Source organism: Pristis pectinata, unplaced genomic scaffold (genome assembly GCF_009764475.1).
Source record: "Pristis pectinata isolate sPriPec2 unplaced genomic scaffold, sPriPec2.1.pri scaffold_94_arrow_ctg1, whole genome shotgun sequence".
Lineage (NCBI taxonomy): Eukaryota > Metazoa > Chordata > Chondrichthyes > Rhinopristiformes > Pristidae > Pristis > Pristis pectinata.
In genome coordinates, this window is record NW_026262578.1 from 501 (window position 1) to 20,185 (window position 19,685).

Sequence of the window (19,685 nt, forward strand, 5' to 3'; positions counted from 1 at the left end):
CCCCTCGCCTCCCCCCTACCCCACTCCCCCCTCGCCTCCCCTACCCCACTCCCCCCTCGCCTCCCCTACCCCACTCCCCCCTCGCCTCCCGTACCCCACTCACCCCTCGCCTCCCCCTACCCCACTCCCCCCTCGCCTCCCCTACCCCACTCCCCCCTCGCCTCCCCCACCCCACTCCCCCCTCGCCTCCCCCACCCCACTCCCCCCTCGCCTCCCCCTACCCCACTCCCCCCTCGCCTCCCCCTACCCCACTCCCCCCTCGCCTCCCCCTACCCCACTCCCCCCTCGCCTCCCGTACCCCACTCCCCCCTCGCCTCCCCTACCCCTCCCCCCTCGCCTCCCCCTTCCCCACTCCCCCCTCACCCCCTACCCCACTCCCCCCTCGCCTCCGCTACCCCACTCCCCCCTCGCCTCCCCCTACCCCACTCACCCCTCGCCTCCCCCTACCCCACTCACCCCTCGCCTCCCCTACCCCACTCCCCCCTCGCCTCCCCTACCCCACTCCCCCCTCGCCTCACCCTACCCCACTCCCCCCTCGCCTCCCCCTACCCCTCCCCCCTCGCCTCCCCCTTCCGCCCTATGGCTGAAGGTTCGACCCCCTCCCTCCCCGCCACCCACTCCCTGACCCCCCCATGCCCTTCCCGGAGGCAGTGTGGGTTGGTGGGTGTGTGGGGGGGGGGGGGAGGCAGTGAGGGGGCAGGGGCACTGAACACCCGGTGTGTTGTGCGCAGACGATCTTCGAGAACCAGGGGAAGCGGTTCTGGGAGATGCCGACGTCAGCTTGGGACGACATCAACAACGTGGGGCTACGGTGAGTGGGGTCCGGGCGAGGGTGTGGGGTAGGTGGGGTCGGCGAGTGGCCCGGGACACCGTCTGCACCCACCAGCCCAATCAGACTCCCTCCTGTTCCCACATACGTCCCCTCTGGCACCTTCTCTCCCCCCCCCCCCCCGTCTCTCTATCTGTCTCTGCCTCTCTGTTTCTGCCTCTCTCTCTGTGTCTCTCTCTGTGTCTCTCTGTCTCTCTCTCTCTGTCTCTGCCTCTGTTTCTGCCTCTCTCTCTGTGTCTCTCTCTCTGTCTCTGCCTCTCTGTTTCTGCCTCTCTGTCTCTGTGTCTCTCTCTGTGTCTCTCTGTCTCTGCCTCTCTCTGTCTCTCTCTGTGTCTCTCTCTGCCTCTCTGTTTCTGCCTCTCTGTCTCTGTGTCTCTCTCTCTGTCTCTCTGTGTCTCTTCCTCTGTCTCTGTGTCTCTCTCTCTGTCTCTGCCTCTCTGTCTCTGTGTCTCTCTCTCTGTCTCTCTGTGTCTCTCTGTCTCTGCCTCTCTCTCTCTGTCTCTGCCTCTCTCTGTGTCTCTCTCTGTCTGTCTCTCTGTCTCTGTCTGTGTCTGTCTCTCCGTCTCTTTGTCCCTCTGTCTCTATCTCTCTGCCTCTCTCTCTCTCCGTCTCTCTCTGTCTCTCTGTGTCTCTTCCTCTGTCTCTCTGTGTCTCTCTGTCTCTCTCTCTGCCTCTCTGTCTCTGCCTCTCTCTGTGTCTCTCTCTGTCTGTCTCTCTGTCTCTGACTGTGTCTGTCTCTCCGTCTCTCTCTGTCCCTCTGTCTCTATCTCTCTGCCTCTCTCTCTCTCTCTCTCTCTCTGTCTCTCCTCTTCCCCCACTCCCCGCCTCCCCCCCCCCCCAACCACATGCAGGGATTTGCCGTCTGTCGGGGAAAGGGAGCTGGCAGAGTTGGAAGTGACGGAGCTCAGGACCGTGGGTGTGCGAGAGGGGGGGGAGGAGGCGGTGGTGGGGGGGGTGGACAGTGTGGCACGGCAGTAGGAGTGGGCGCAGGGGACAGGAGGGAGTGAAGGGAGGGGAGCGTGTCCGAGAGAGAGAGAGAGTGGGGATGGAGGGAGGGAGGGTGGGGTGTGGGAGGGAGGGAGGTGAGCGGGCATGGGGGGGAGGGAGGTAGTGAGGGTAGAGGTGGGTGGTGGGGGAGGTGTTCGGGGGGAGGCTTCTGTGGTTCCTGCTCACTGCCCCCCTCCCCGTCTCTGCCCACAGGGGTCACTACATCTGCTCAGTGTACGCCGCGCGCATGATGGTGGAGACGGGGAGGGGGCTGATCGTGGTCATCTCCTCCATTGGGGGTCTGCGATACCTGTTCAACGTGCCGTACGGCGTGGGCAAGGCCGCGGTAGGTCGGACATACCCCCCCCCCCCGATCACCCCACAGACACCCCCCATCCCCCCAACGCCCCTTCCCACCTCCACCCCCAAACATACCCCCCCGATCACCCCACAGACACCCCCCATCCCACCTCCACCCCCAAACATACCACCCCGATCACCCCACAGACACCCCCCATCCCACCTCCACCCCCAAACATACCCCCCCGATCACCCCACAGACACCCCCCATCCCCCCAACGCCCCTTCCCACCTCCACCCCCAAACATACCCCCCCGATCACCCCACAGACACCCCCCATCCCACCTCCACCCCCAAACATACCCCCCAGATCACCCCACAGACACCCCCGTCCCCCCAATGCCCCTTCCCACCCCCACCCCCAAACATACCCCCCCGATCACCCTACCCCCATCCCCCCAATGCCCCTTCCCACCCCCACACCCAAACATACCCCCAGATCACCCCACAGACACCCCCGTCCCCGGTTCCTGCTTCCCCCGAACGCACCTTCCCTGAACCCCCCCCCGACACAATTCTCCCAAACTCCCTCCCCGTCCTGTTCCCCCCTGTTGATTCCTCTCCCCCCCGACTCCCGCTCACCCCCTCCCCCCTCACCTCCACCCGCTCCCCCCCCCCAACAGCCCCCACCCCCCCTCACTCTGCCTGCGTGCCCCCACAGTGTGACCGGCTGGCCCAGGACTGCGCGGCAGAGTTACGCAGACACGGGGTGACCTACGTGTCGCTGTGGCCGGGGGCCGTCCGCACCGAGACCACCACTGCCATCCTCAATGCACAGCCCACCAGCCCGACCCAGGCCAAGGTGAGGGGGGCCCCGGGGGGTGGGGGCCTGGAAGCGTGGTAGGGGGAGGGGGCTGGGAAAGGGGTGGGGAAGGAGTTGGGGAGGGGGCTGGGGAAGGGGTGGGGGTTGGGGTGGGGGGGTTAGGGGAAGGGGTGGGGTTAGGGGAGGGTGTTGGAGGAGGGGTTGTGGGGGGTTTGGGGGAGGGGGTGGGGGGGTTAGGGGAGGGGGGAGGTGGTGGGAGAAGGGGTTGGGGAGTTGGGTGGGGGAAGGGGTTAGGGGAGGGGGAAGGGAAGGGGTGGGGGTGGGGATGGGGTTAGGGGAGGGGGAAGGGGTTAGGGGAGGGGGAAGGGGTTGGGGAGGGAAGGGGTTAGGGGAGGGAAGGGGTTAGGGGAGGGGGAAGGGGTTAGGGGAGGGAAGGGGTTAGGGGAGGGAAGGGGTTAGGGTTGGGGGAAGGGGTTAGGGGAGGGGGAAGGGGTTAGGGGTGGGGGAAGGGGTTAGGGGAGGGAAGGGGTTAGGGGTGGGGGAAGGGGTTAGGGGAGGGAAGGGGTTAGGGGAGGGAAGGGGTTAGGGGTGAGGGAAGGGGTTATGGGAGGGGGAAGGGGTTAGGGGTGGGGGAAGGGGTTAGGGGAGGGGGAAGGGGTTAGGGGAGGGAAGGGGTTAGGGGTGGGGGAAGGGGTTAGGGGAGGGAAGGGGTTAGGGGAGGGGGAAGGGGTTAGGGGAGGGGGAAGGGGTTAGGGGAGGGAAGGGGTTAGGGGTGGGGGAAGGGGTTAGGGGAGGGAAGGGGTTAGGGGTGGGGGAAGGGGTTAGGGGAGGGGGAAGGGGTTAGGGGAGGGAAGGGGTTAGGGGAGGGGGAAGGGGTTAGGGGAGGGAAGGGGTTAGGGGAGGGAAGGGGTTAGGGGAGGGGGAAGGGGTTAGGGGAGGGGGAAGGGGTTAGGGGTGGGGGAAGGGGTTAGGGGAGGGAAGGGGTTAGGGGTGGGGGAAGGGGTTAGGGGAGGGAAGGGGTTAGGGGAGGGAAGGGGTGAGGGGTGAGGGAAGGGGTTATGGGAGGGGGAAGGGGTTAGGGGTGGGGGAAGGGTTAGGGGAGGGGAAGGGGTTAGGGGAGGGAAGGGGTTAGGGGTGGGGGAAGGGGTTAGTGGAGGGAAGGGGTTAGGGGAGGGGGAAGGGGTTAGGGGAGGGGGAAGGGTTAGGGGAGGGAAGGGGTTAGGGGTGGGGGAAGGGGTTAGGGAGGGAAGGGGTTAGGGGTGGGGAAGGGTTTAGGGAGGGAAGGGGTTAGGGGTGGGGAAGGGGTTAGGGGAGGGAAGTGGTTAGGGGAGGAAGGGGTTAGGGGTGGGGGAAGGGGTTAGGGTGGGGAAGGGTTAGGGGAGGGGGAAGGGTTAGGGGTGGGGGAAGGGGTTAGGGGAGGGAAGGGGTTAGGGGAGGGGGAAGGGGTTAGGGAGGGAAGGGTTTAGGGGTGGGGGAAGGGGTTAGGTGGGGGAAGGGGTTAAGGGAGGAAGGGGTTAGGGGAGGGGGAAGGGGTTAGGGGAGGGAAGGGGTTAGGGGTGGGGGAAGGGGTTAGGTGGGGGAAGGGGTTAGGGGTGGGGGAAGGGGTTAGGGAGGGGAAGGGGTTAGGGGTGGGGGAAGGGGTTAGGGGAGGGGAAGGGTTAGGGGAGGGAAGGAGGTTAGTGGAGGGGAAGGGGTAGGGGAGGGAAGGGGTTAGGGGTGGGGGAAGGGGTTAGGGAGGGGAAGGGGTTAGGGGAGGGGAAGGGGTTAGGGGAGGGGAATGGGTTAGGGTGGGGGAAGGGGTTAGGGAGGGAAGGGTTAGGGGAGGGGAAGGGGTTAGGGGAGGGGGAAGGGGTTAGGGTGAGGGAAGGGGTTAGGGGAGGGAAGGGTTAGGGGCTGGGGGAAGGGGTTAGGGGGGGAAGGGGTTAGGGAGGGAAGCGGGTTAGGGGTGGGGGAAGGGTTTAGGGGGAGGGACGGGGTTAGGGGTGGGGGAAGGGGTTAGGGAGGGAAGGGGTTAGGGGAGGGAAGGGGTTAGGTGGAGGGGACGGGGTTAGGGGAGGGAAGGGTTTAGGGAGGGAAGGGGTTAGGGGGAGGGAAGGGGTTAGGGGAGGGGAAGGGTTAGGGGAGGGGGAAGGGGTTAGGGGAGGGACGGGGTTAGGGGAGGGGGAAGGGGTTAGGGGAGGGAAGGGGTTAGGGGAGGGAAAGGGGTTAGGGGAGGGAAGGGTTAGGGGGAGGGAAGGGGTTAGGGAGGAAGGGGTTAGGGGTGGGAAGGGGTTAGGGTGAGGGAAGGGGTTAGGGGAGGGAAGGGGTTAGGGTGGGGGAAGGGGTGTAGGGGGGGGGAAGGGGTTAGGGGAGGGGAAGGGGTTAGGGAGGGAAGGGGTTAGGGGAGGGAAGGGGTTAGGGTGGGGGAAGGGGTTAGGGGAGGGAAGGGGTTAGGGGAGGGAATGGGTTAGGGGGAGGGAAGGGGTTAGGGGAGGGGGGAAGGGTTAGGGGAGGGAAGGGGTTAGGGGTGGGGAAGGGGTTAGGGGAGGAAAGGGGTTTAGGGGGGGAAGGGGTTAGGGTGAAGGGGAAGGGTTAGGGGAGGGAAGGGGTTAGGGGGAGGGGAAGGGTTAGGGGAGGGGAAGGGGTTAGGGGAGGGAAGGGGTTAGGGGAGGGGGAAGGGGTTAGGGGAGGGGGAAGGGGTTAGGGGGGAAGGGGTTAGGGGGGGAAGGGTTGGGGGGGGAAGGGGTAGGGGAGGAAGGGGTTAGGGAGGGAAGGGGTTAGGGGTGGGGGAAGGGGTTAGGGGAGGGAAGGGGTTAGGGGAGGGAAGGGGTTAGGGGTGGGGGAAGGGGTTAGGGGAGGGAAGGGGTTAGGGGAGGGAAGGGGTTAGGGGAGGGAAGGGGTTAGGGGAGGGAAGGGGTTAGGGGAGGGGGAAGGGGTTTGGGGTGGGGGAAGGGGTTAGGGGAGGGAAGGGGTTAGGGGAGGGAAGGGGTTAGCGGAGGGGAAGGGGTTAGGGGAGAGGGGAAGGGGTTAGGGGGGGAAGGGGTTAGGGGAGGGAAGGGGTTAGGGGAGGGGGAAGGGGTTAGGGGAGGGAAGGGGTTAGGGGAGGGAAGGGGTTAGGGGAGGGAAGGGGTTAGGGGAGGGGAAGGGGTTAGGGGGGGGGGGAAGGGTTAGGGGAGGGAAGGGGTTAGGGGAGGGGAAGGGGTTAGGGGAGGGGGAAGGGGTTAGGGGGGGGAAGGGGTTAGGGAGGGAAGGGGTTAGGGGAGGAAGGGGTTAGGGGAGGGGGAAGGGGTTAGGGGAGGGAAGGGTTAGGGGAGGGAAGGGGTTAGGGGAGGGAAGGGGTTAGGGGTGGGGGAAGGGTTAGGGGAGGGGGAAGGGTTAGGGGAGGGAAGGGTTAGGGGTGAGGAAGGGGTTAGGGGAGGGAAGGGGTTAGGGGAGGGAAGGGGTTAGGGGAGGGAAGGGGTTAGGGGAGGGGGACGGGGTTAGGGGAGGGGGAAGGGGTTAGGGGAGGGAAGGGGTTAGGGGAGGGGAAGGGGTTAGGGGGGGGAAGGGGTTAGGGGAGGTAAGGGGTTAGGGGAGGGGGAAGGTGGTTAGGGGAGGGGAAGGGGTTAGGGAGGGAAGGGGTTAGGGGTGGGGAAGGGGTTAGGGGAGGTAAGGGGTTAGGGGAGGGGGAAGTGGTTAGGGGAGGGGAAGGGGTTAGGGGAGGGAAGGGGTTAGGGGTGGGGGAAGGGGTTAGGGGTGAGGGAAGGGGTTAGGGGAGGGGAAGGGGTTAGGGGAGGGAAGGGGTTAGGGGAGGGGAAGGGGTTAGGGGAGGGAAGGGGTTAGGGGTGGGGAAGGGGTTAGGGGAGGAAGGGGTTAGGGTGGGGAAGGGGTTAGGGGTGGGGGAAGGGGTTAGGGGTGGGGGAAGGGGTTAGGGGAGGGAAGGGGTTAGGGGAGGGAAGGGGTTAGGGGAGGGGGAAGGGGTTAGGGGAGGGAAGGGGTTAGGGGTGGGGGAAGGGGTTAGGGGAGGGAAGGGGTTAGGGGTGGGGGAAGGGGTTAGGGGAGGGAAGGGGTTAGGGGTGGGGGAAGGGGTTAGGGGAGGGAAGGGGTTAGGGGAGGGGGAAGGGGTTAGGGGAGGGAAGGGGTTAGGGGAGGGGGAAGGGGTTAGGGGAGGGAAGGGGTTAGGGGTGGGGGTGGGGATGGGGTTAGGGGAGGGGGAAGGGGTTAGGGGAGGGGGAAGGGGTTAGGGGTGGGGGAAGGGGTGGGGGTGGGGATGGGGTTCGGGGAGGGGTGGGGGGAGGTTGGGGGAGGGGGGTGGAAGGCAGAACGAGGGAAGGGTCCTGCCCCTCTCCCGCTGAGCTGTTCCTGTCACCTGGTCACAGATATTCGACATGTTCAGCAAGGGTGAGACCCCGGAGATGAGTGGGATGTGCATCGTCGCCATGGCAAAGGGTGAGTGGCCACCCCTCCCCGCCTGTACCCTCGCTGCCCACCGTACAGGCGCCGCCTGTACTTCCCACTGCCTGCCGTCAGCCGCCCCGCCTGTACCCTCGCCGCCCTGCGGTTTGACGGCGATCACTTGTCCTCTCGCTCTCCTGTTGTGTTTCTGCCTGTACCCCATTGTCCGCCTGTTTGAATACCACCCCCCCCCCCCCCCGGTTCAGTCAGACTACACCTTACCTGATACGGAGATGGAACCTGTAGGCAGTTGTCTTGTTGGCTCCCCTCAGTTGTGTCAGAACCACCTGACTTTTACCTGCCATCTCCCGTGCAACCAAAACCAAACTCCTGTCAGACTTAGTAACTGTTCACCCGCAGTCCCCCCCCCCCCCCCAATCCCTCCTCTTTGGACGATCCGGCCTCCAATATTATGACCACCTGTGTCCCCACCCCTCTTCTCTACCTGTGCCCGCGTCTTCCTGATGTTTGATTGTGACTCCGCCTGTACTCTCGCCTACACTGCCCTGTATCCCCCGCATATACCCACACTGCCTCGCTGTCCTCTGGGTTTCTGCCTGTTCCCTCAACCCCTCGCTGCACTGTAGGTTTTCACCGGTTCCCCCATCCCCGCATTCTCCTGCAGGATACCGCCTGTCCCTCACCCTCACTCTCTGTAGTTTTCTGTCTGTTCCCTCACCCCTCACTGTCCTGTACTTTTCCGCCTGTCCCCTCACCCCTCACCGTCTGTTTTCTCACCTGTCCCCTCACTGTCCTGTAGTTTTCTGCCTGTCCCCTCACCGACCTGTAGCTTCCCGCCTGTTCCCTCAGCTCTCACCGTCCTGTAGTTTTCCGCCTGTTCCCTTGACCCTCAGCGTCCTGTAATTTTCCGCCTGTTCCCTCAGCCCTCACCGACCTGTAGCTTCCCGCCTGTTCCCTCAGCTCTCACCGTCCTGTAGTTTTCCGCCTGTTCCCTTGACCCTCAGCGTCCTGTAATTTTCCGCCTGTTCCCTCAGCCCTCACCGACCTGTAGTTTTCTGCCTGTTCCATTGACCCTCTCCATCCTGTAGTTTTCCGCCTGTCCCCTCGCCGCCCAGTAGTTTTCCACCTGTCCCTTCACCATCCCCTCTACTCCACAGACAAAAACATCCTGAGGAAGACGGGCAGGGTGCACCTGACCTGCGACCTGGCTACAGAGTACGGACTGTCAGACGTGGACGGTGAGTTCCCCGACCCCCCCACCATCCCCCGTTTGCGGACGAGGCCGAGGCAGGTGGCAGGGACGGGGAGGGGGGTCTGCAGGAGGACGTGGACGGGTCGGGAGAGCGGGCGGAGGAGTTGCTGACGGAACACGGCGCAGGGACGGGTGGGGTCGGGCACGTTGGCGGGAAGGATGAAGGTGTGGACTATCTCCCAAATGGGGAGGGGATCCGGAAATCGGGGGTCCCAGCGCGGGATTCCCTGAAGGTTAACTTGCGGGCTGAGTCGGCGGTGAGGAAGGCAGATGTAACGTCAGCGCTCGTTTCGAGGGGGCTGGAACGTAAGGGCAGGGGTGTACGGCCGAGGCTTTACGAGGCGTGGGTCAGACCGCACCGTGAGCCGTTCTGGGCCCCGTGTCTCAGGAAGGACGTGCTGGGCCCCTGGAGAGGGTCCAGAGGAGGTTCGCAAAGAACGACCCCGGGAATGAAAGGGTTAACGTACGAGGAGCGTTTGACGTCTCCGGGCCTGTACTCGATGGAGGATGAGGGGAGGGGCGGGGGGAGATCTCACTGAAACCTCCCGGGTACTGGAAGGCCGGGATAGAGCGGACGTGGAGAGGACGTTCCCGTCAGTGGGAGAGTCCGGGATCCGAGGGCACAGCCTCAGAACGAAGGGACGTCCCTTTGGAACGGAGACGAGGAGGAATTCCTTCAGCCGGAGGGCGGTGAATCCGTGGGATTCGTTGCCACTTGGTGGGGGGTGTGGAGGACAAGTCACTGGGGGTATTTAAGGCAGAGGTCGATCGGTGAGGGGGTGAAGGGTCACCGGCAGAACGGGGTTGGGAAAATCAGCCACGATTGATCGTTGGAACAGACTGGATGGGCCAAACGGCCTAACTGTCCCCCACGGCAACGGGGGGTTGGGACTCTGGTTCAGGGGTCGCACCCCTTGACCCTGGCTGGGAGGGGTCGGACAGGTGGCCCTGCGTTGGCGGGGGTCAGGGGTGGGAGGTGGGGGCCGGTGACCCCGGTGTGAGCCCCGGTGTGACCCCCCGTCTCTCTCCCTCTGCCTGCAGGACGGCCGCTGGTACAGTACCGGTCCCTGGGCTTCCTCCTCGGGCAGGTGTGGGGCCTGGCCTGGCTCGGATCTCTGCTGCCCGCCTTCCTCAAGGTTCCCAAGTGGCTGATGGCGCTGGGGGCCAGCCGCTTCTGAGGGGCCTGAGCCGGCGGCTCCTGGGGGAGCTCACTCCCCACCCCCCCCCCCCACGGGCCCAGGGCTCCCTCCCTCCCCTCCCCTCCCCTCCCACCTCGCCCTCGGTCATCCCACTGTGACCCCGACTCCCTCTGCTCCCCTCCCCACCCCTCCCCTCCCCACCTCTCCCCACCCCACCCCTACCCAATCCTCCCCACCCCTCCTCACATCTCCACACCCACACCTCCCCAACCACCCTCTCCCACCCCTCCCCGCCTCCCCCTCCCAACCCTCCCCGCCCCTCCCCTCCCCACCTCTCCCCTCCCCACACCCCACCCACCCCTAACCACACCACACCCACCCTCTCCCACCCCTCCCCGCCCCCTCCCCTCCCCTCCCCACCCCACCCACCCCTAACCACACCCCACCCACCCTCCCCCCCACCTCCCTTCCCCCCACCCTCTCCCCGCTTCCCCACCATCTCCCCTGGGCCGACCTCCCCCCTGCAGTCCCCACACAGCGAGCGTGGGAAGGGATCCCCCCACCGGACAGGACCGCTGTCGTTTTAATGGCAAATAAAGATGCTTTCGTGCTAAAACGTCAGTGATGGACTCTCAATGTGTGTGCGCGTGTGTGACCCTCGGTGAGTGTGAGACTGGGACGGGGACGTTAAGGAGAGTTCTGATGGCGGGGTTAATGGTGTGACTGTACGGAGGTCGGTGCCGTTGTCTCCTGAGGCCGTGAGTTCCCTACACCAGTTGATGCCTGGCTCTGTGCAGTAGGGGGCAGCTCTTGTCTGTCACTCGGTGTGTGGGTGTGTCTGTGTTTGCCTGTGTTGCTTTGTATCTGTCTATGTCTACGTGTGTGTGTGTGTGTCTCAGTGTGTCTTACTTTGTATATCTGTATTTGTGTCTGTAGGTCTGCCAGTGTGTGTGTGTGTTTCTGCCAGTGTGTGTGTGCATGTCTCTGTGTGTTGCTCTGCAGTTATGAGTGTGTCTGTCTGTCAGGGGGTGTGTGCATGACTGTGTCTCTGACAGTGTCTGTGCGTGTGTTGCTCTGTAGGTGAGAGAGTGTCTCTGTCAGTGTGTCTGTCACTGTGTGTGTGTGTGTGTGTGTGTGTGTGCTGCTCTGTAGGTGTGAGAGTGTCTCTGTCACTGTGTGTGTGTTGCCCTGTAGGTGTGAGTCTGTCACTGTGTGTGTGTGTGTGTGTGTTGCTCTGTAGGTGTGGCGAGAGGGAGAGATTGGGGGAGAACTTGTGTCAAAACTTTGCAGACTCTGGAAATCCAAAATAAGACAACAAAAAGCTGCTGTACACACAGCGGGTCCAGCAGCCGTTTCAGCTTGGAATCCCTTCAGTAGACTGGATGGAGGGTGCTGCCTCCTGCAGTGGAATGTCCTTCTGTCGGCAGACAGCAGGGACGCGAGGATCCGGCCGTGAATGGGCTGGGGCTGGACTCCGAGGCTCGGTCGCCCGAGAACTGTGAACGGCCCCATTGTTCCCATTATGTAAGTGGCCTGCGTGTGACTGGGAGATCCACGGCTGGCTCACGGTGGGGGCCAGCCTCCTCTCCGGGGCGGAGGGAGGGAGGGAGGGAGCCTGGGGCGTCCCGCTGCGGTTGGGAGGCAGCGAGAGAGCAGAAAATTCTCCTGTTCCTGGACATGGTGGGGGGGGGGGGGGGTGGTGAGGGGGAGGGGGGGTGAGGGGGAGGGTGGGGGTGAGGGCAGGTGGGTAGGAGGGTGAGGGTGGGTGAGGGGGTGGGAGGGTGAGGGTGGGGGGAGGGTTGTGGGGAGGGTGGGGGTGAGGGTGTGTGTGGGTGAGGGGAGGGTTGTGGGGAGGGTGGATAAGGGGGAGGGAGGGTGGGTGGGTGAGGGTAGGGTGGATGAGGGTTGTGCGGAGGGTGGGTGGGGGTGAAGGTGGGGATGGGTGAACATGGGGGTGGGAGAGGGGTGTGGGTGGGGGTGAGGGGGTAGGAGGGGTTGGGGGTGGGAGAGGGGTGGGGGTGTGGGTGGGGGTGGGGGGTGGGAGGGGTTGGGGGTGGGAGAGGGGTGGGGGGTGGGAGGGGTTGTGGGTGGGTGTGAGGGGGTGGGAGGGGTTGGGGGTGGGAGAGGGGTGGGGGTGTGGGGTGTGGGGGTGAGGGGGTGGGAGGGGTTGGGGGTGGGAGAGGGGTGGGGGTGGGGGTGAGGGGGTGGGAGGGGTTGGGGGTGGGAGAGGGGTGGGGGTGTGGGTGGGGGTGAGGGGGTGGGAGGGGTTGGGGGTGGGAGAGGGGTGGGGGTGTGGGTGGGGGTGAGGGGTGGGAGGGGTTGGGGGTGGGAGAGGGGTGGGGGTGGGGGTGAGGGGGTGGGAGGGGTTGGGGTGGGAGAGGGGTGGGGGTGTGGGTGGGGGTGAGGGGGTGGGAGGGGTTGGGGGTGGGAGAGGGGTGGGGTGGGGGTGAGGGGGTGGGAGGGGTTGGGGGTGGGAGAGGGGTGGGGGTGTGGGTGGGGGTGGGGTGGGAGGGGTTGGGGGTGGGAGAGGGGTGGGGGTGGGGGTGAGGGGGTGGGAGGGGTTGGGGGTGGGAGAGGGGTGGGGGTGTGGGTGGGGTTGGGGGTGAAGGGGGTGGGAGAGGGGTGGGGGTGAGGGGGTGGGAGGGGTTGTGGGTGGGGGTGAGGGGGTGGGAGTGAAGGGTGTGGGAGAGGGGTGAGGGTGGGTGGGTTGGCTTCAGTTGGGAGGGTGACTGTACTGGACCGGGTGTGTTCGGCTTGTATTCGGGAGAGGGAGGGGGGACTGGATTGAAACACGTCCCGTCCTCAGGGGGAGGGTCTCGACAGGGTGGGTGGTGGGGGTGTGTTGGGGGGGTGGTTTCCTCCTGGGGGAGAATCCAGAACCAGTGGGGTCACTGTGTGTGTGTGTGTGTGTGTGTGTGTGTGTGTGTGTGTGTGTGTGTGTGTGTGTGTGTGTGTGTGTGTGTGTGTGTAAAGAAAATCAGGGGGTTGCCCATTTACGACGGAGATGGGGCGGGGGGGGGTGGGTGAGAAAGGTCACCGGGGGGAGTGGGGTCGGAGTCACAGTGAGGTGGGCCGTGGTTTGATAGAAGGTTGTGGGGAGCAGGTGGGGAGGGGTGGGGTGGGCTCATCCCGCTCCCAATCCACCCGTCCCGGGATATCTGCCTTCCCGAGTCCCCCACGGGCTGGGGCAGTGAAGTCAATGAGTGATAAAACTCTCAAAGTTTAATCAGGATTACTGTTCCTACAGCAATAAACAAACAGATACTGCTTTATGGCAGATACAACGTTTAAATACGTGTCAATTTCTGCAGCGCCAGCCAATTCTTGCCGAGTTTAGCACCTTTGGTTGTTTGCCCCCACCCTGCGTGAAATGCCTAGGCGTTGGTCCTGGGGGAAGGAAGGTTCCCTCAGAGCGCTGGAGAGGAGAGCCTGAGACTGGATTGGGGGGTGGTTGGGACGTAGGAAATGGGGGCAGATCAGCCCACCCAACCCACCCCACCCCACCGGACAGGGCTGTTCCAATGGGGAGCTGGGTCGAGACGACACACCGCAAATGGCAGCTGTTCAGGGACTGAGCCACACTGCAAATGGCGGCCAGTGTGGGGCAATCACATTGCAAAATGGTGGGCAGGAGGGTACGGAGACACACTGCAAATGGCAGCCTGTATGGGACTGAGCCACACTGCAAATGGCAGCCAGTGCAGGCCAGAGACACACTGCAAATGGTGGCTGGGAGGGTACAGAGACACATTGCAAATGGCAGCCAGTGTGGGGGTAGACACACTGCAAATGGCAACCACTCAGGGACTGAGGCACCCTGCAAATGGCAGCCGTTGAGGGACTGAACCACACAGCAAATGGCAACTGCTCAGGGACTGAGCCACACTGCAAATGGCAGCCACAGGGACTGAGCCACATTGCAAATGGCAGCCAGTGCAGGCCAGAGACACACTGCAAATGGTGGCTGGGAGGGTACAGAGACACACTGCAAATGGCAGCCAATATGGGATTGATATGGTTGGCAAACGGCAGCCAGGACAGTGGAGAGACACCTTGCAAGTCATGGGTGGTGTGGGGACGGAGGTACACTGCAAATGGAGGCCAGGAGGGGACTGAGAACCCCTACCAACGAGGGCTGGTGGGGGACACAGGTACACTGCAAATGGTGTCCAGGAGAGGACGGCCACGTGCTGCACATGGTGCCCGTCGGGGGAGGGGCCGGGGCACACTGTAAGTGGATGCCAGACCACAGAGGTGCCCACCTTGAGTGCTGCCCCCCCACACCGGACAGTGGGCTGGGAGGGGGAGCACACTGACAAGCTGACCGCTCCCAGCGGATCTGCGGGGGGAGCAACACTCTGGTGACCAGGCAGGTGTGGCGGGGGCAACTTGTTCCCCACCCCCTGGGCTCTGTGACCTCCAACCCACCCACCTGATTTACAATCCCCTGACTTCCCCCCACCTCCTGCCCCCTCCCCGCAGGACGGCCAGTTGGGGAGAGGAGGGTGAGGCACAGAGGTTGAGGGTCCCACTCGAGGCCCTCCCTCCCTCCCTCCCTCCACCCCATCCCTCGTCCCGCCCCGGAGACTGGACTCAGGCCAGCGCCCCCGGGGTACCGGTGCTGTTGACGCCCTTCAAGTTGTCGGCCTGGGCTTCGGAGAGGTGGCAGAGCTCCTGTGTGTCGGCAGAGTGAGACTCCTCAGGGTAGACCACCACACAGAACTTCTGTCCAAAGTAGGTAACGCTGTCTGCGAGGGAGAGAGAGAGGGAGGGCTTCAGTGCACCGAGGGACACCGGTCAGTGTACAGACATCCCCCTGAGGGTGAGGGACTGAGGGACATGGGTCAGTGTACAGATATCCCCCCGAGGGAGAGGGACACCGATCAGTGTACAGATATCTCCCCAAGGGAGAGGGACTGAGGGACACCGCTCAGTGCACAGATACCCCACTGAGGGAGAGGGACTGAGGAACACCGGTCAGTTTACAGATACCCCCCCGAGGGAGAGGGACTGGGGGACACCGGTCTCTCCGTCCGGTCCTTACCGACCACGTTGTCAAAGCATTCCGGCTTGTTCCTCCAGTAGATTCCCAGGAAGTAGACGGGAACGCCGGTCAGCATGATGGCCAGTCCGATGCCGCACACCACCGGTTCCGACCACAGGCTGAAGACCATGAGGAAGGCCCAGAAGAGCAGGTAGACCACCGGGAAGATCAGGCTCACCTGGGTTGGAGAACAACAACAGTCAACACACCCTTACCCAGCGAGGCAACTCTGGGGCGGGGGTGGCGGAGGGACCGGACTTGCGGTCCTGGGCAGAGCAGCTTGGTACGGCAACTGCTCTGCCCAGGACCGCAAGAAACCGCAGAGAGTTGTGGACACAGACCAGCGCGTCACAGAAAACAGCCTCCCCTCCGCGGACTCCGTCTACACTTCCCGCTGCCTTGGTGAAGCAGCCGGCATAATCAAAGACCCCACCCACCCCGGGCATTCTCTCTTCTCCCTTCTCCCATCGGGCAGAAGATACAAAAGCCTGAAAGCACGGACCACCAGGCTCAAGGACAGCTTCTATCCCGCTGTTATAAGACTGTTGAACGATAAGATGGACTCCTGACCTCACAATCTACCTCGTCGTGGCCCTTGCACCTTATTGTCTGCCTGCAATTTCTCTGAAGCTCTGAACACTTTATTCTCCATTCTGTTATTGCTTTTCCCCTGTACTAACTCAACGTACTGATGACCTGTACGATCGGTATGCAGGACAAGTTTTTCACTGTACCTCGGTACAAGTGACAATAATAAACCAATTCCAATGGGCTCCAGAGACCTGGGGGGGTGGGGGTAAGGGGGATTTTGGGAAAGTCGGGAGGGTGGGGCTGCACAGGAAGCTCGTACTCAGGGACTTGGGGTTCTCACCAGACGCAGACCTTGGTGGGGAGGGGATCGGGCTGCGAGTTTGGGGACTGGTCCGAGTGGTGGGCTCTGGGACAAGGGGCAGAGGGAGACGTGGGGAGGGGAGGGAGGGGGAACGTTGTGGGAGGGGAGGGGAGGAGATGGGTGGGTGGGGGAGAGGAGCAGGTGGGAGGGGCTGTGCCCAGGCCCTCTGGGACAGATTGGGTGGAGATGGCTGACCCCAACCCCACTGCCCTCCCCCCGCCACCCCCCCCCCCACCGTCATACCCCCTCCTGCAACCTCCACCGCTCTGTGCCTGTGTGTGTCCCTCCCTCCCCCCTCCCCTGCGTTTCCCCTCCCTCCTTCCTTCCACTGCCTTACCCCAATCCCACCTCCTCCCTCCCCCTCCCTCCCTCCCCTGCCTTTCCCCTCCCCCTCTGGTCTCCCCTGGGCAGCAGTAGGGCAGGGCTCAAGAGTGTGAGGTGGGGGTGGGTGGCGAGGGGTTGGGGGGTGGGGTGAGATCGGTCTGTTGGAGGGAGGGTTTCCCTTCCTGTCGGGCAGTCAAGTCAGGTGCAGAAGTACCGGGGACTCGGGGGTCCGGGGGCTGGGGGGAACCGGGGGCCGGGGTAACTCGGGGGACCGGGGGTCCAGAGCCCAGGTTTGGTGAGCCCAGCAGGAGCGTCTGGGAGAAGTGATCGGAGAGCTGGGAATGTTCAGTGAGCCGGAACTAACATGGAGCCATCAGACAGAAAGCTTCCGGGACTGACAGCTGCTGGGGCGGGGGAGAGGTCTGGTCACATCTCCGGAGAGAGACAGGGAGGGAGGGGGAGGCGGAGGGAGAGAGAGGGAGGGAGGGAGGGAGAGAGAGAGGGGAGAGTGAGATGGAGGGGGAAGGGGTGGTAAGGAGGGGGAGATGGGGGAGTCCCCGTCCCCTGCCCCTCCCCCTGCCGTCGGAAAGCCACGCGTCCCCAGCTGCCCGCTCACCTTGATCGGCCGGGGCATGTCGGGCTCCCTCCAGCGCAGCACGATCTGTCCGGCGATGGTGACGCCATAGAACAGGTAGTTGATGAAGCCCACATAGTTGATCAGCGTGTAGATGTCGCTGGTCACCAGCATCAACAGGGTGGAGGCGCACTGGAGGGGAGAGAGAGAGAGAGAGAACGGTGGACGAGGGGTAGGTCCGTGAGGCTGCCGTCCCCGAACTCGCAAGCAGTGCTGGAGCGAGGCAGGGTTGGGAGAGGTGGGGGAGATCAGAGGAGGCTGCACGGAGACACAGACACACCAAGCTGGAGGGGGAAGCAGCCAAGCCAATCAATCACCCCCTCCACCCTCACCCCCCACCTCCCCTCCTTGGGTTACGATCAGGTTAAGGCTGAGCCAGGGAAGAGAAAGGAATTTTTGGATTCGTCTTCAGGAGAGAAGCGAGTCAGCTGACTGGTGGACGGGACACTGCAAATGGCTGCTGTTGTGAGACCAGGAGAGGGACACTGCAAATGGCCACTGATGTGGGGCAGGAGTGGGAGGTTCACTGCAGATGGCTGCCGGTGAGGGTCAGGTCACTGCAAATGGCTGCCCTTGTGGTCAGGAAGGGGACACTGCAGATGGTCGCCAGAGTCGGGCAGGAGGGGGACATTGCAGCAATGGCTGCCGGTGTATAGTGGGGGGGAGTACACTGCAAATGGCTGCCAGTGTAGAGTTGGGGGAGTACACTGCAAATGGCTGCCAGTGTAGCGTTGGGGGAGTACACTGCAAATGGCTGCCAGTGTAGCGTTGGGGGAGTACACTGCAAATGGCTGCCAGTGTGGAACTGGTGGGGTACATTGCAAATAGCTGCTGGTTGAATTAGAAAGGGCAGTGTTACATTAACAGTTGATGGCCGAGGCTGAGGAACGTGTGGCGACAAGGCAGAAGGTGCGGGGTAGAGGGCCGGGGGACCAGGACTGCGTTATATCACAGTCCGTGGCCCCAGGCAGGAGGAAGGCGAGAGTCCCTGACCAGCGGGTTTGGGAGGGAGCTGTGGGGAGCTGGTGGGGAGGGTCCCTTCCACTAACACCGGGGTCGGGGTCGGAACAGGACTAGGGTGGTGGGGTCCACACCGGTGGTGATGGAAGGTCAGGGTCTGGGCACAGGGTGATCCCAAATCCCAGCCCCAGCACTGACGTCGCAAAGAGTAACTGAGGTGGAGTTGCCAATCAATGCCGTGACTATGATAACTGATTCAGAGCATGAACGATGCACCAAGATTCCTATCTTACAGTGAACAGCAGGGCTGGTATGGGAGTGCAGCGCTTAATGTGAATCATAGCCAGCAACCTCGGCAGGTGACCCTCACGAGCTCCAGCAAAGAACAACCTGAAAGGAAAGGTTCTCTGTCAGAGCACAAAGTCTTGGGGGAAGGGGAAGGAAGGGGGGGAGTGAGAGAGGGAGGGTGGGGAGGAAAGGTGGGGTGGGGAGAGGGGGGCAGAGAGAGAGGGGGTTACGAGGGGGTAGAGAGAGAGGGAGGGGGAGAGAGAGGGGGAGACAGAAAGAGGGGAGAGGGGGGGAGAAAGGGGGAGAGGGAGGGGAGAGAGAGGGGAAGAGAGGGGGGAGGGAGAGAGGGAGGGGGGAGAGACGGGGAGGGAGTTGGAAAGGGGAAAGAGAGACGGGGAGACGGTGGGGAGTGGGAGAGGCAGAGAAAGAGGGAGGGAGAAAGAGAGGGGGGCAGGAAGAGTGACGGGAGATACACAGAGGGGGAGAGAGATAAAGAGAGGGGCTAAGGTGAGGGGGAGAGAGAGAGAGAGAAAGGTGGACAGGAGAGATGCAGAGGGACAGAGTGTGAGGGGGAAGAAAGAGAGAGAGGATGAGGGGGGAGAGAGGGGGAGGGAGAGAGAGGGGGAGGGGGAGAGGGGGGAGAGGAGGAGGAGGGGAGAGAGAGAGGGATGAAAGTGAGCGAGGCAGCGAGGGTGGGGAAGCGGTAGGGGGTGGAGAGGAGGCAGGAGGGGCAACGGTACAGAGTGTGGAGGGAGGAGAGGGGAAGGCTGCAGGAGGTTTAAATGTAGAGCGAAGGGGGGAGGAGGGAGAGGGGAGAGATGGGGGAGGTGTCCTCTCACCAGACGGAAAGATACTGTGACAGTGAAACGAAAGAGCCGGCGAGAGATAAGGAGGACGTGGAGAGAGAGGGGCAGAGCGAGAGGGAGGCAGAGAGGGTCGGGGAGGGGGGGAGATATGCTCGGCCTTTACGTCAGGCTGCCGGCGGCTGCCACCTTTAGCTCTGGGATCAGCGAGCAGCTTTGGGAAGGAAATCCTGTGCGGCGCGATGAACCACCGAGCACGCTGTACCTTGTCCCACCCCACCTGCTCCCCCCGCACACAGCCCTGTGTTATCGGCCCACTGGGACAGGTAACACTGGGGGCCCAGGTTTCCATGGTAACCCATGGCCGCAGCCTGAATTACAACGTTCAACAGGCGTTTGGATGGGTACTAGGGAAAGGAAAAGGTTTAGAGCCAAACGCGGGCGAATGGGACCGGCTCAGGTAGGTAGCACGGACGAGTTGGGCCGAAGGGCCTGTCTCCCTGCTGTGAGGCCCATTTATTCCTGCTCGGTCTTTTGACCTTTAAACCCGTCCTTTAACCATCTTAGGGCAGCACAGTGAGCCACCTCGTACAGCTGCCTCACGGCCCCGAGACCGGCTTCAATTGTGTGTGAGTGTGTGTGTATCTCTGTGTGTGTGTATCTCCATGTGTGTGTGTTTCTGGGTGTATCTATGTGTATCTCTACGTGTGTGTGTGTGTATCTCTGTGTGTGTGTATCTCCATGTGTGTGTGTTTCTGTGTGTATCTATGTGTATCTACGTGTGTGTGTGCATGTCTGTGTGTGTGTGTGTGTGTGTGTGTGTGTGTGGAGTTTGCAAGCTCTCCCTGTGACCCCGTGGGCTCCCCCCGGGGGGCTCCGCTTCTCTCCCACGTCCCAAAGACGTGCGGGGTTGGTGAGGTAATCGGCTGCTGTGAATTGCCCCCCCAAGTGTGTGGGTGAGGGGGGAGAGCCATCTTTTTGCAGGAGGTACAGAAGCCTGAAGTCCCACTCCGCCGGGTTCAGGAACAGCGGCCTC

The 19,685-nt window shown here is 63.3% G+C and overlaps 2 protein-coding genes across 6 annotated transcripts in view; one reads left to right on the top strand and one right to left on the bottom strand.

Annotated features, from left to right (window-relative positions):
• Nucleotides 1–731: 731 nt before the first annotated feature.
• Nucleotides 732–10,054, top strand: dhrs1 (dehydrogenase/reductase (SDR family) member 1; the record flags this gene model as incomplete). Its single annotated transcript, XM_052009985.1, has 6 exons — nucleotides 732–811; nucleotides 2,030–2,162; nucleotides 2,838–2,978; nucleotides 7,277–7,346; nucleotides 8,471–8,551; nucleotides 9,607–10,054. Coding segments are annotated over 6 exons (642 nt in total), but the record flags the coding sequence as incomplete, so codon positions are not given.
• A 2,857-nt stretch (nucleotides 10,055–12,911) lies between these two features.
• LOC127567287 (large neutral amino acids transporter small subunit 2-like) overlaps nucleotides 12,912–19,685 on the bottom strand; it is a 58,938-nt gene continuing 52,164 nt past the window's right edge. For 4 of the 5 annotated variants that reach the window (XM_052009970.1, XM_052009972.1, XM_052009974.1 and 1 more), the window contains exons 9-12: nucleotides 17,852–17,948; nucleotides 16,581–16,730; nucleotides 14,749–14,926; nucleotides 12,912–14,452 (exon numbers count right to left, since the gene is read on the bottom strand). In XM_052009970.1, coding sequence (XP_051865930.1) covers nucleotides 14,298–14,452; nucleotides 14,749–14,926; nucleotides 16,581–16,730; nucleotides 17,852–17,948 — 580 coding nt within the window. In that variant the 3' untranslated portion in view covers nucleotides 12,912–14,297. The remainder of the gene's footprint in view (nucleotides 14,453–14,748; nucleotides 14,927–16,580; nucleotides 16,731–17,851; nucleotides 17,949–19,685) is intronic. The other variant, XM_052009975.1, reaches the window with a different exon arrangement.